The 13,659-nt window shown below is 38.6% G+C and overlaps 1 protein-coding gene across 2 annotated transcripts; it reads left to right on the top strand.

Annotated features, from left to right (window-relative positions):
* Positions 1-2,611: 2,611 nt before the first annotated feature.
* LOC128513186 (teashirt homolog 1-like) lies at positions 2,612-11,076 on the top strand. Of its 2 annotated transcripts, XM_053486861.1 has the most exons (3): positions 2,612-2,651; positions 7,827-10,136; positions 10,200-11,076. In XM_053486861.1, exons 1-3 carry the CDS (start codon positions 2,612-2,614, stop codon positions 10,742-10,744), a joined length of 2,895 nt encoding a protein of 964 aa, XP_053342836.1. In that variant the 3' UTR covers positions 10,745-11,076. The 2 variants fall into 2 exon arrangements, with proteins under 2 accessions (XP_053342836.1, XP_053342835.1); XM_053486860.1 differs by having other exon boundaries at positions 7,827-11,076.
* The last annotated feature ends 2,583 nt before the right edge of the window (positions 11,077-13,659 follow it).

The following is a 13,659-nucleotide window of genomic DNA, read 5'->3' as shown; positions in this document are numbered from 1 at the left end:
CTGCTTCACGTCTGAAACACTGGCTTCCCAGGAACTCCTTTAAATGTCCCTTTAATTGACCTTGAAATAAGGTGAGGACATTTCTTTCTTAATGTTTTTAGGAACCACTGCAGTGCTCTAAATCATCTTGTCACTGTATTGTGCTTGAAATCTTCTGTAAATGTCAATTGGTTTACAACTTCATTTACAAGAAATTTCCTCACATGTCCTGGTTTGACTTGAACACCCATGTTGTTCAATAATAACATATACTAATATTAACTATTTTATTTAAAAAGTAGCAGCACATTTAAGCTCACCTTGTGTGGGTAGCCAGAATAATTTTAAGTGACATTGCGGTTGGACTCAGGATTTCTGCCCAAGGTCATATCACCCAGTGTTGTACATCAACAGATTTACCTTGCAGTGTTCTATGAAAACCAGCATGCAAAGCATTCCTTGTTGTGCCCTATGGTACTATTTAAACTGGATGGTGGCCATCTGATTCTCACACCAACTGTTCATCTGTCACTGAGCAGCTCTCTTGGTGGCCCAAGTACCTACTTTGACATGTCTCCTGATGGACATAATTTCAAGGCATGCTGCTTCAAGAAGTCTGCACTGTGAAGTTATCCAGGTGATTCTCACTGCCTGACAGTTGGATGAAGGTAAAATGTAATGCTTAATATATAAGTTAATATAATTCTTTGTAGTACATGGGTTCGACTTTCCAATAAGGTAAGAGATGGCTGTAAGAAAGTGGGAGTTATTATAAATACTGTATCACATGTCACTTTTGACTTAGGTGCAGGCTTGACATATGTTCAAATATGTGCAGTTAGGTATCTTCACCTCCCACAGTTTTTCCTGGAGTTCATATAACCAGTTACACACATGACTAGCTTTCTAACCCAAATATCTATCTATCCATCCATCCATCCATCCACCCATCCATTATCTATATATCGCTTCTCATGTTTAGGATAATGGAGTTGTTTGGAGCCTATCCTAGGGAACTTGGATACACCCTATATTTTGGTGTGTGAAGGGATGGATAGCTATTCGATGCAGCTTTTCAGCCTCACACACAAGATAGAAATTGCTTATCTATTGTGAATGATTTGCAAAACATTTGCATGGGGGAATAAAAAAACAAGTGCAACAACAAAAAGCTTAATAGTTCCTACATAGTGTAATATAATAACTACATTACACTATGTAGAAAGTAAAACATCATGCAAAAAAGTAAAACATGATGCATAGAGAGAAGACCATGATCAGATAAACACTTATGGAGACAGACCATGATCAGATAAACACTTATGAAAAAAAAAAGATTGTGATTCATCCGCAATAAACTGCATTACATGTTACAGTATCCTCACCAACTACAGTATTTTGCCTAAAGTTCATATACCCAGTTACACACATCTAGCTTACTAACTCAAATATTCATCCATCCATTATCTATACTGTTTCATATGTGTGAGATCATGGGGGTGGTTGATGCCTAGAATTCTAAGGAACTTGGATAGAACGCAGATGGGGTGCCAATCCATTGCACAGCACAAGCACACCCTATTTATACATTATGGGCAAGGTTGGAAATGCCAATGAACCTGCAGCGCATGTCTTTGGACTGTGTGGAGGACAAAAGAGAACTCCTAACCCTGGAGGTGCAAATCAACAGTGCTAACCTTTAAGCCATCCCCCCCAAGACCCCCCCCCCCCCCTTTTTTTTTTGGCATGTAGATTGTCTGTCAACAAGACTGGCATTAACATGGTCATTATTTGGTTAATGTTCTGGATCTGCAATTATGGTTTCACCACTGATTAATGGGTAATGCACCCATACTGTATCAAGGACTGAAAAAAAAAAACCATGCATGAATTAAAACCATTTTAGAAAACAAACCACAATGTTTTAAAGCTAACAGGTTGAATTATTAATCAACAACCTAAATTTAAAACAAATGATCCATCTGTGGCTAATTTGCAGATATAAATATAGGAATATATTCAGTCAGTATGCATAAATATGCAAGCAGTAGGAGGAGTGTAAAGCTGAAGGAAAGGCTCGAGGTGTGTGTGTGTGAGTGTATGAGTGCGCACGTGTGCACCAGTGCCATTAGCGCGGATTCCACATATACACGGATTTCTACAACTTATTTAACACTTTCTGTTTGTACTCAGAAATCTAGACTATTGATTTACCGGCACCGACTTCCAGCATCTTTTGACAGACACGACAAGCGGATAAACGAAACCTCCAAAAGTTTTTATCCACCCTTTTTCTATTTGGCGGTGGAGTTGTCTCATTTTTGTCTCTCCGACGGTGATGAGAACAAGGACGGTCATAATGAGAAAGACGATTCTTTATCATGCCTTTTTATCTGTCATGGTGCTTAGTTGAGATTTCTGTGTTAAACCGCCGATCGAGTTTGGATAAGTAGGAAAACCCGCGCAAAGCGCGCGCGCTCCGCGCATTACGCACAGCGAAGTGAACTTTCCTGGAGTTAAAAGAGAGAGAGAGAGAGAGAGTGTGTGTGTTTGTTTGCTTAGTTTTTTTTTGTTTGTGTGTGTGTGTGTCGTGAGTTCGGCATAAGAAGATCAGTACAGGGAGAAGAAGAGGATGGCGAGGAGAAAACAGAGAGAACCCAGGAAATCTGCAGGTACAGGAACACCGCGTGCTCTCTCTCTCTCTCTCTCTATATATATATATATATATATATAATTACTACTAGCCTACTTATTATTATTGGATAGGTGGATCTCCATTTAAAAAAAAAAAATAATAAAAAATATATATATATATATATATATATATATATATAAACCTAAACACCTCTACATTTTTTAAACAATATATTGCAATGTGATGTAATATTTACAGTATATCAGAAAACTATATGTGTAAGTCAATCAGTGTGCAAAGATTGAAAGGTGACAAGCTTTTCCAGTAGGAGAGATTTTACAAAAATAAGCACAATTGACACAGATATACAGTAAGTAGATCATAAACTACTTGGCCATGAACTTGAAAAGACATATTTTGTGGTTTGCACTGACATGTGATGTATTTTTGGTGTAGGTTCTATCTATCTATCTATCTATCTATCTATCTATCTATCCATCCATCCATCTATGCACGCTTCAATTTATGCTTATATATCATCCCAAGGGCCTTGTTCTCCCCTAACTAATGGCATCCATGTTTTTTTAGCTTAAATGTAAAGCAACATATAGCATAAAATATTTAACAGATTTATTGTTTAAATTATGTTAAATATTTAAGCCATTTTTGTGTGAAGGTGTGAATAGGATAGCTATTCAATTCAGCTTTTCAGCCTTAATGGTATCCCACTTTTCTGAATGATCTGTAAAACTTTTGCATGGGGAAGAAAACAGCTGCATCTCCATCAACAACAGCAACGGCTTGGTCCTTTCTATATAGTGTAATGTTAAAAAAACAAAAAATTATGTATAGAGAGAAACTCATACAGAGACCATGATCACTTGTGAAAAAAAGATTGTGATTCTGTAAATACACCTGTAAAACTGTAATGGAGTGACATCGGTACATCGTTTTAATAATAATATTTAACCGGTGTACAAATCTACAGATTTGTACAAATGAGGGTAATGTGGTTGTTATACACATAAATAAACAAGTAAAGAAAAAAAAGTAGGAGCAATAAACAAGCTTTACCGTAACATTAAATTTAATATTTAATAAAAATTTAATCCATGTTTTAAAAATCTACTTGTACTGCAGGTGGATACAATTCTACTGGCATTAATTTCATTATTAAATACTATGTTTAAAATTAGTGACACAAATTTGACATAAAAGTGACAGTGATGAGCAGAAACTGTCTAAGGTTTCTAAGGAAGGGAAGACCTGACACTCCTCTCTCCGACTCGAAGGACATGCACAGAGTACTTGTTTTTGTTTTTTTTACCAGGGTGAAAAATATTAAAACCTTTTAGACAAATTGATGTCACTATTGATTACTATTATACACTTATAAGTCACTATTATTATTTTTGTTATGTAATAACCCTAATTAACTTCTCCGTAATTGCACAGGAAAAAAACATGCATTAGGAGTTGTTTCTCATACTGGGAACTGTTATGCACAGTAGAATGACAATCCTTTTTTTAAACATAAAAACTTTTCAAACAAACACACTCTTCACTCATCATTTTTTTGTCCAGCTCAGCAAAATATTATAATAATGACATTTTTGTAGCACCAGATGTGCCATTTTTTTGAAAATGAGTCTCGATTAGCTACAAACACACAAACACACACATGCAAAAAATGTATTTGAACCAAAAGAATAGAATTCTTTTCATTTTACTGTAGCATTACTTGCTTTCACACCTCACATAAGTAGTAATCACATGATACGTTCCACAATATAAAGGTCTCTCAGATACACCTCTAACATGCCAACTTTAGAGCTAATGTGCTTATTAATACAGATAAATCTGCACATCATTTTTTATACTTGTATCCAGACAAGCATAAAGAAGCTTGGCAAAAAGTGTATCCACTGTGTTATTATTATTGTTATTATTATTATGTATAAATAGATTGTTTATAGTTATTACTTTTATAATGACATTATTCTTGCAATAATCCAAATAGATCTAGATTGGATTAAGCCTAATTTTACATGAGGTTTGGATGAAATCTAATTCAAATTATGTTCTAACCTATATTATGATTTTTATTCATCAACAATTTCTCCTTTACAACAGTTTTTTGTTTTTAGGTCTTGGCTTGAGTCTATAAAATGCTTCGCAGTTTATAAGTAATGTAAGATTTAAGCATTCATCACCTTACAGCATAATGCAAAGATTTTTTTCACACATCCCTGTAAGGGAGCTGGGGTCAGAGCCCAGGGTCAGACGTGATACATCCCCCCGGAGCAGATAGGGTTAAGGGTGCAGCTTGGTGGTGCTGAGGCTGGGCTGGGGCTTGAACCATCAACCTTCCATGCAGTAACCCAGAGCCTTAAATGTTGGAGCCACCGCTGCCCATAATGTATTTAATATTTAAATAATTCTGAATATCGGGCAAAAATAATCTGCTCTTCAGGCCAGTAGGTAGAAACTGTGAAATTGAAATATCAGGGAAATGGATTTCTGCAACAAAAAAAAAGTGAGAACGTTTGTGTTAAAGAACCTCATTACTTAAGAGCAGGTGCTAGTGGGTTTGCTTGGGTTTGCTGAGGTTGGATAGGATGGTTCGGATGAGGAAAGTTAAAGTACGTGATGAAGAGACTTATATACCACATCTCTTTATTACACCATCTTAGATACAGACTAATCTGAATATTTTTTATTTCTTTATTTATTGTTAAGTAGATCATTTCCAGGAAAGTAGTTATGATTAAAAATGAGTCGTTTTTTTGTGCTAGTAGTATATACATCTCTTCACTACACCATCTTAAATAAAGGCTATATAAACATATATATTATATATTATATTTAATTATGATAATAATATGATAATATTATTAATATTAAATTGATATAATATACATCATACTATTTTTCTTTTCCTGAAGAGGCTATATATACTTTTTGGCTTGACTTATTTTATATAAATAAAATTTTATAATAAGTAGATAATTTCAAGGACTGAAATGTAAAAATAATTATAAAAATAATTAATGTATTTATTTATTTATTTGGTTATTTATTTATTTATTTATTTTTAATTACACATTTTTGATGTGTGTGTGTGTGTGTGTGTGTGTGTGTGTGTGTGTGAAACATTAAATGATCGGGAAAATTAGCATTTAGTATTAAGCACTGAGGCAGAACCGTATGTTAACTGAAACATCTGTGGCTGCTCCTGATGTTTGCTCGACACAATTACACGAAAGAAAGAAAGACCTTTGTGTATGTGTGTGTGTGCGTGTGTGCCTATGTGTGAATAAGAACTCATGCATTTTGCATTACATGTTTCAGATACTGTTGCTGCATGTGAACTGCCTTTGTTTATTGTCTCTTTTCCTCAGTCCCACTCTGTCTCTTTGTCTCTTTGGTGTTATCTGTCCCGCTGTTTCTCTTTCTGTGCCTTTGGTGTTTTTTTTTGTTAGTTTTTTTTAATTGGGAAAATTATACCTGCATGCAAAACAGCTTATAATGCCATATCTTGCGCGCACGTGTGTGTGTGTTTTTACATTTGTGGCTGGCGTTTTTCTTTTTTTTCCTTTTCTTTTCTTCTGTGTAACCAGAGATGAAAAGATTTCTTGATGGCGAGATGAAGGGATTAAACATTAAACATCTACATGACGTTGTTGACTTTCCGTAAACCGGATTTGAATGAGTTTATTTGGGATTTCCATTTGCTTTAAGCTCTGGTTGGACGGGTGTGCCTGGTATTAGATGACTCTAGGCTCGGGTTAGGATGTCCTGCGAAGCCTTTGGTTTGGTTTCGGCTCGATTTGGATGGGTTTCGGTATATTTAGATGCGATTTGGAATGTGTAAAAGAAGATCCAAACAGGACATTGTGTAGTTAAGAAGCTTGCTAGGGACAGTGTAATTGTGTATCTCTGTGTGTGTGTGTGTCTCTCTCTCTCTCTCTGTATGTCTCCTCTGGGTTTGGAGGTGAAATAATACCTATCTCTTTCCACAGTGATGTAACACACAACATATTGTGAAAGCCATCCTTTCAGATAATTCAGCATCTCAGTGGAGTTTCATCCACACTTTCATCATCATCATCTACATCATCATCATCATCATCATAATCCGGTTAATGTTATATATTCACAACCATAATCTTCCTGTCTTTCTCTGACCTGCTGCATAGCTCACTCATCCTCTTCTACTTGTTTCTTCGTCACTGTTTTTTTTTTCTCTAATGGTGAGAAGTAATAAAAGAAATGACATAAATTGTTGATATAAGACATTACATTTTGCTTAGACAGCATTGTGTGTGGAAAAAGGAGCGAGAGAGCGAGCGAGTGAGATTGTGTGTGTGTGTAAGAGAAAGAGAGAGAGCGAGAGAGAGAGAGCATAAGCAGTGTGTGACGTGACAGACGCTGTTGGACCGTAACAGATGGCTCTGTTGGCTTCAGCCGTCACCTTAAAATGTATTTATTACACAACGTGCTCGTTTAAACTGCATACTATATTGTGTTATAATAAATAAAATATAGGGAAAATAACAGATTTCGGAAGATCCAATATACAAAGACACCTGAAATTGAGCCTTATAATCTGCTTGGGTAAACATAACTTGATAATAAAAAAATAAATAAAAAACACTCATACAATATTATGTGTAGTTCGCAAGCATAAGTCAGTATTTCGCAGTGAATCAACTCGAGTCGCTTGAGTCAGTTGTGTTTCTAGTAAACCTACAGTATATCAGGTGCACTTAACAGTTTCATCAGCACATCTGTTTCATCAAGAGAGACTGATGCTAGGACACACACACACACACACACACACTATACATCCCCATAGAGACAAGTAGTACAGGGAATGAAGCATGACCTCCTTCAGCCTGTTTTCTCCCGCTTTCATATATTCTGTTTGTTTGTGTAAGCACCAGAAGCAATGGTCATTGATTATGCATGCATATTAGTACTGAAAGCGTGTGCGCTAATTGTGTTTCTGCTTATTGCGCTTGTCAAGTCTCAGGATGTTATATATGAGGTTATTTTATAGGCAAGAAAATGAATGTAGCGAGAAAAAAAATTAATGAAACATAGCTTAAAGCTACAGATATAACAAAACACCACAAAACAGAAAGGACTAGCTTTAATAGGTTTTCTTAATTGAGACTGATTTCTTTGTCTCTATCTCTTTGTTTCTCAGCGTACCTTCCAACGGTCAAGATCAAAGCAGCCACTTTTGAAGACAAGCAACTTCAAGACAACAATGATGAATACATATTTGAAGAGGAAGAGGATGCAAAAGGGTCTCAGAGATTCCAGGACTCCCCTACCAGTGATGGTACCAACCCTGATACTGGTTATCTTTCCCCACGTAGCGACTCTAGTGATCAGATCCCTGATTTTACCAGCGTTTCTTCGAAGGAAGAAGGACACGAAGAGGAAGAAGTGCATGGCAGATCGGACAACAGCGTCCCGGATGCCCTAGCTCAGACAAAAGCCGTTTGTGCAGGCCTGATCTCTAATGCCTCCTGGTCCAACGTTGTGATGAATATCATGGAAAGCGGGTCAGCTACATCCAGCACAGCTAGCACGAATACCGATGGGAATTACCTAATTAACAGACCAAGCAATGCCAATCGAAATATCTTTAATGGAAAAGCAGACAGCAGTTCAAATGGCTGCACGGGTAATAACTGCAACGTTAAGGCTTCTAATGGTGCCAGCGAAGTTTATGACTGGCATCAGGCTGCTGTAGCTAAAACACTCCAACAAACTCATCACCATTTATCACTAGAGCCAAACCTGTTCAGTACGGTCCAGCTCTACCGGCAAAACCACAAACTCTACGGCTCCGTTTTGACTGGTGCGAGCAAGTTCAAGTGCAAGGACTGCAATGCTGCATACGACACACTAGTAGGTCTTACAGTTCACATGAACGATACTGGTCATTACCATGATGACAACCATGAAAAAGAGGAAGAGAATAATGGCAAACATTGGTTGAAGCCCCGCAAGCGATCCTTGTTGGAGATGGAGGGCAAAGAAGATGCCCAGAAAGTGCTAAAGTGCATGTTCTGTGGTCACTCCTTTGAGTCTTTACAGGACTTGAGCGTCCACATGATTAAGACTAAGCATTACCAGAAAGTGCCTCTTAAAGAGCCTGTGACGGCTTTGGCCACCAAACTGGTGCCATCAGCCAAAAAAAGATTATTTCATGACTCCCTAATTCCCCCTTGTTCCCCAAAGTCAATCACATGTTCCTCTAGAGTGGCTTCGATGGTTCAGATGAAGGGCACTATTAATCCTTTTGTTACTCCTAACAATCGGTACGGATACCAGAATGGTGCAAGCTACGCTTGGCAGTTTGAGGAACGCAAAGCACAGATTCTAAAGTGTATGGAGTGTGGGAGCTCCCATGACACCCTGCAGCAACTCACAGCACACATGATGGTTACAGGTCACTTCCTGAAAGTCACACACACTGCACTGAAGAAGGGAAAGCAGCTAGTGTTTGACCAAAATGTGGAAGAAAACATCCAGTCAATTCCCTTGCCTCCTACAAACACCATTCTTAAACTCCAGTCAGTGTCACCTGCGCTGTCTTTTGGTTCAGAGGCCAAGAAGGAGACGGGGGAGGTTAGTGAAATTGCAGAGAGAAAAATCAAAGAGGAGATGGATGAGGTGAGTTTGGACCCCATATTATTCAACTATCTTAAAGAGGAGGACCTTGAAGAGGCTGCTAAAGGAGGACTGGACATTCTGAAGTCTTTGGAGAACACAGTGTCCAGTGCCATCAGTAAAGCTCAGACAGGTACGCCCACCTGGGGAGGATACTCCAGCATCCATGCTGCTTATCAGCTTCAGGGAACTGCAAAGCCATTTGTCCTCCCTCCAGTGGTTCAAAGTGTTCAGACAGCCATCAACAGCAACCTTCAATCACTTGAACCTGATCCCAGATCACTGATTTACACTCATTCCAGACAGTCCCATAGGAACAGTGTATCTACCATGGATGTCTCAGAAAACATCTTGATGAAGAAAGAAAGGGAAGAAAGAATGGAGGATGCAGCTGCAGCCAAATCAACATCGCCATTACTGAAAGAAAACCTAGTAAGTGTTGATACAAAGGCAAATGGATATATGTGTAAAGTGGAACCAGTGGAGATCCTGGTAGAAAGCCAGAGTAAGAACGTTAGTCTAGAATTAGGCAAATCACCCATCAAAAACGGGCACAGTTTAGGGATGGTTTATGATCATTCAACTGAGAGACCTTTTATCAGCCCTCTTTGTTCACTACAGTTAGTTGTGAACACGCACCTTCCCAAAGCCTCCAAATTGGTCAGCTCGTCCTCTGATCCACTCTCAGTGTTGTACAAGATCAGCAACAGAGTAATAGACAAAACGGGCCACTATTCATCATCTGATAGGAGAGACGAGATGCTTGACACAGACAAGGACACTGACCAGCCTATAGATCTGCGAAAATGCAAAAGCATTACCAGCAGCATTGATAAAGAAAGCATTATCAACACCATCAACAAAGCTAACGGAAGCAGGCCTCATCACTTCTCACCCTCAGATTCTGTAAACCCACAGGAGAATGCCCTCATGGACATCTCAAAAATGGTAAAAAGCCTCAGTAGCCAGCATACTTCCATGTCCTCATCTCCACCATGCCTTTTAGCAAAATCTGACACAGAAGGAAGTTCATTTGAAGATCTGACTGAGAACTTTTCTTTCGCGCAGAAGCAAAAAGGTCGCCAATCCAACTGGAACCCTCAGCACCTTCTCATTCTTCAAGCCGAGTTCGCTTCAAGCCTGCGACAGACGCCGGAAGGTCGCTACATCGTAACGGACCTCTGTCCTCGTGAACGTGTAAAAATCTGCAAGTTCACAGGTCTCTTAATGACCACGGTCTCACACTGGCTCGCTAACGTGAAGTACCAGCTCAGGAGAACAGGAGGGACCAAGTTTTTGAAGAATCTGGACTCTAGGAATCCATTGTTTCTTTGTGGGGAGTGTGATTCTAAATTCAGGACTTCTTCAGCTTATGTTAAGCATCTGGAGTCTCACCTAGGGTTTAGTCTCAAGGAAATGTCCAAGATGTCTCCGAGGTGAAGAAAGACAAAAAATGAAACTGACAAAGCAATAGATCACCACTTGCATGACTATATTTAATTCATATTTTCTCAATTTTATGCAAATTTGTTATGATGCAGTAATGGACCAATTCAAATTATTGCCTGGACATATTTTACTGCACCACCGCAACAACCACCATCTCATTTTGTCTAGTGGCACTAAGATCAAATACTAATACATCACTAATACTGTAGTTTGCACTTCCTGAACCAAGCCATCATGACTGAAATGAAATGTAACTAAAACTGCTGTACCCCATTCGTTTGTATCTCTTACAAAAAAAGTTTGGCTTTTTAAGTCATGTTAAATGTCTTTATATTCTATTTGTCTAATCGGTGCATGTGATGGAGGACGACTTAAGTCATGACAGTACAATTTGGGCAATGTTTCAATAGAAGTTTTTTTTTTTTTATTATTATTAAATAGGGGGTGTTTGAGTTAAACTGGAACACCAAAAACTTTTTTTTTTTCTCAGAATGCCAGAGCCATGATTAGGCTGCCTGATTCACGTCTAAAACGCTGGCCTCCCAGGAACTCCTTTGATGGCTCAGACATGTGAAAATGGCTTGGAGCATGTGGCAAAAATGCCCTGTAATGTGGAAGCGGTGTTCAGGAATGATTGTGTGTACAGTTCCCATATACAGATGCGTCACTTCCACAGGTTATCTGTCCCAGTTTGACTTAAACGCGCCTTATAAAAATGAAATTCATGCATGTTATGTTTGATCGACATTCGTAGACTGAGATTTTTTAAAAGAATTGGATACAAATTCTTACATACAATTTCGCTTGTTTGTGTCTTTAATTTTAGTAAAAAAATTTGGAGCCTCACACAAGGAACAAAATGTGAAAATAAATATAATAATAATGTTGTGTGTACAAGTGTGATAGTATCTTAATGAAGCTGGTTGTTACACATGGTGCACCTTATATAGGAAGGAGTTCTATCTACTGTACCTGTACTGTACCTATGGTGCTGCAACACTGGATGGCCACATGATGTTTTCTCAGCACTGGCTTTATAAGTGTAGTGTCGTTCTTAAAGAACTACCGAAGAACCTTTGACGACATGTTAGAACATTGTGTTACAGACGTGTGTGTATTTCCATCCACAATGATGTCAGTACAAAACAAAAGTTTTACTGTGAATTCTATACACACGGACACACACTTCTCACACAGTGTATTTTCATGAATATGATGTGTGTACAGTATATGTATGTATGTATATGTGTCATAAAAATGTGTGTGTAGGTTTTTTTTTTTTTTTATCCTTTTGTGAGAGCACCACCCCCTATCCAGCAGGTACAGACAGAGCTGTCCGTCTCTTTTCTCATGCAGAAGACACTCGGGATACACTCCGTCTATGACACGCACAAACACACACACACATATATATATATATATATACACATACACATGCTGGGCCTGATGGGGCGGGGGTGGGGTGGCTGGCTGCAGGACGCTCACGCGCATCGTTAGCACGAGCCGAGACGCGGCGGTTCGGTGACACGTGTCACGGCCAGCACAACAACCTGACATGGCGCGCATAATTTAAACACAATCTGCATGCAGGGGGGCTTGATCTGCACACGCGGCCCGGACCCATGGCCTGTCAGGAGGCGCGTGTGTGTGGTGCCACATTCATGCCACTGTGACAGAGAGACGCAGATGTGTGCGTGATGCTCACACTTGTCATGTCCACTGAGAAGAAACACACACGAAAGTAAAGAAGCTTGTTTTTTTCTGCATCGAGGGCCACATTCGTGACTTCTTCTAATCTTTACGTGTGGGTGTGTGTGTTTAGTGTTTCACGGTGGATCATTTGCATAAATTCTTCATATATCATATAATGACAGGCAGTACAGTGATTAGCAGGTTGCGTTGCTGTCTCATGGCTCCATGATCCTGGTTTTGGTCCTGAGCTCTTGTTTCCATCCTTGTAGGTTAACTCTAAATTGCCTCAATGTGTGAACGAGCCTTATCCAGGGTGTATTTCCACATCCTACTCAGCAGTCCTGATTCTTATTTGATCCTAAATGTACAGATGCATATAGGCCACATGTCCTGTTTTATATGAGATGCCAAGTACTTCATGCCCTGCAAAGGTAATAAAACATATTTACGCAGACATCTATTCTAATATATGGAAATGGTTTTGCATGGTTGTGTGCATGAATTAACCAAAAATATTAGAACCAATTGCATCTCATGCACACATACAGTAATAGCATTTACACTGCATTTACATCGCCCACTATAGTAAAAATATATCATAACCTCGATATGTTTTTATCCTCTCTCTCTGAGACTACGTTGGGGCTTAGAAGGGTACAGCGAAGCAAGGCAGGAACGGTATGCGGCTACAGAGTAAGAATAGATGGAGGCTAGAGATGACGGAAGGGAAGAGAGAAGGAGGGAAGCAAACATAAATACTAAAAAAAGGTATTTTATTGATCCTGAAGGGAATTCCAAAAGTAAGGAAGGGGCCACATAGGAAGGAAGGAAGGAAAGAAAGGAAGGATAAAGCACAGAAAAGACAGGAAGGAAGTGTGCTAAAGAGGGAGGAAGGAAGGATGGATGGTTTAAAAGTATAAAAATATGAAAACAAAACCGCAAATCAAAAGTCATATTTTTTTAAACAGCAATGGATAAAAAGAAAAACGATAATAAGAAACCAGTAAAATGAGAAGGAATGAATGCAGAATGGAGGGAAAGGAGGGATGAACAAAAGGACAAGAAGGAAGAAACAGTTTCTTCCTGAAAGTATAACATTCACTAAAAAAACAATACAAATCGATATCTATCTATCTAGAGATTTTAGAACAGCAACTAAGGAAGGAAGACATAAATAAGGAAAGAATGAAAGAAAAGAGCCAAAAAGAAATGGG

The sequence above is a fragment of the Clarias gariepinus genome, chromosome 25, assembly GCF_024256425.1.
Source record: "Clarias gariepinus isolate MV-2021 ecotype Netherlands chromosome 25, CGAR_prim_01v2, whole genome shotgun sequence".
Lineage (NCBI taxonomy): Eukaryota > Metazoa > Chordata > Actinopteri > Siluriformes > Clariidae > Clarias > Clarias gariepinus.
This window is presented reverse-complemented; position numbering and strand designations above follow the sequence as displayed.

Coding starts and splice junctions, on each gene's coding strand:
- LOC128513186 (XM_053486860.1), top strand. CDS start 2,612: ATGGCGAGGAGAAAACAGAGAGAACCCAGGAAATCTGCAG. Junction 2,652..7,826: donor AGAACCCAGGAAATCTGCAG/GTACAGGAACAC, acceptor TTTGTTTCTCAG/CGTACCTTCCAACGGTCAAG.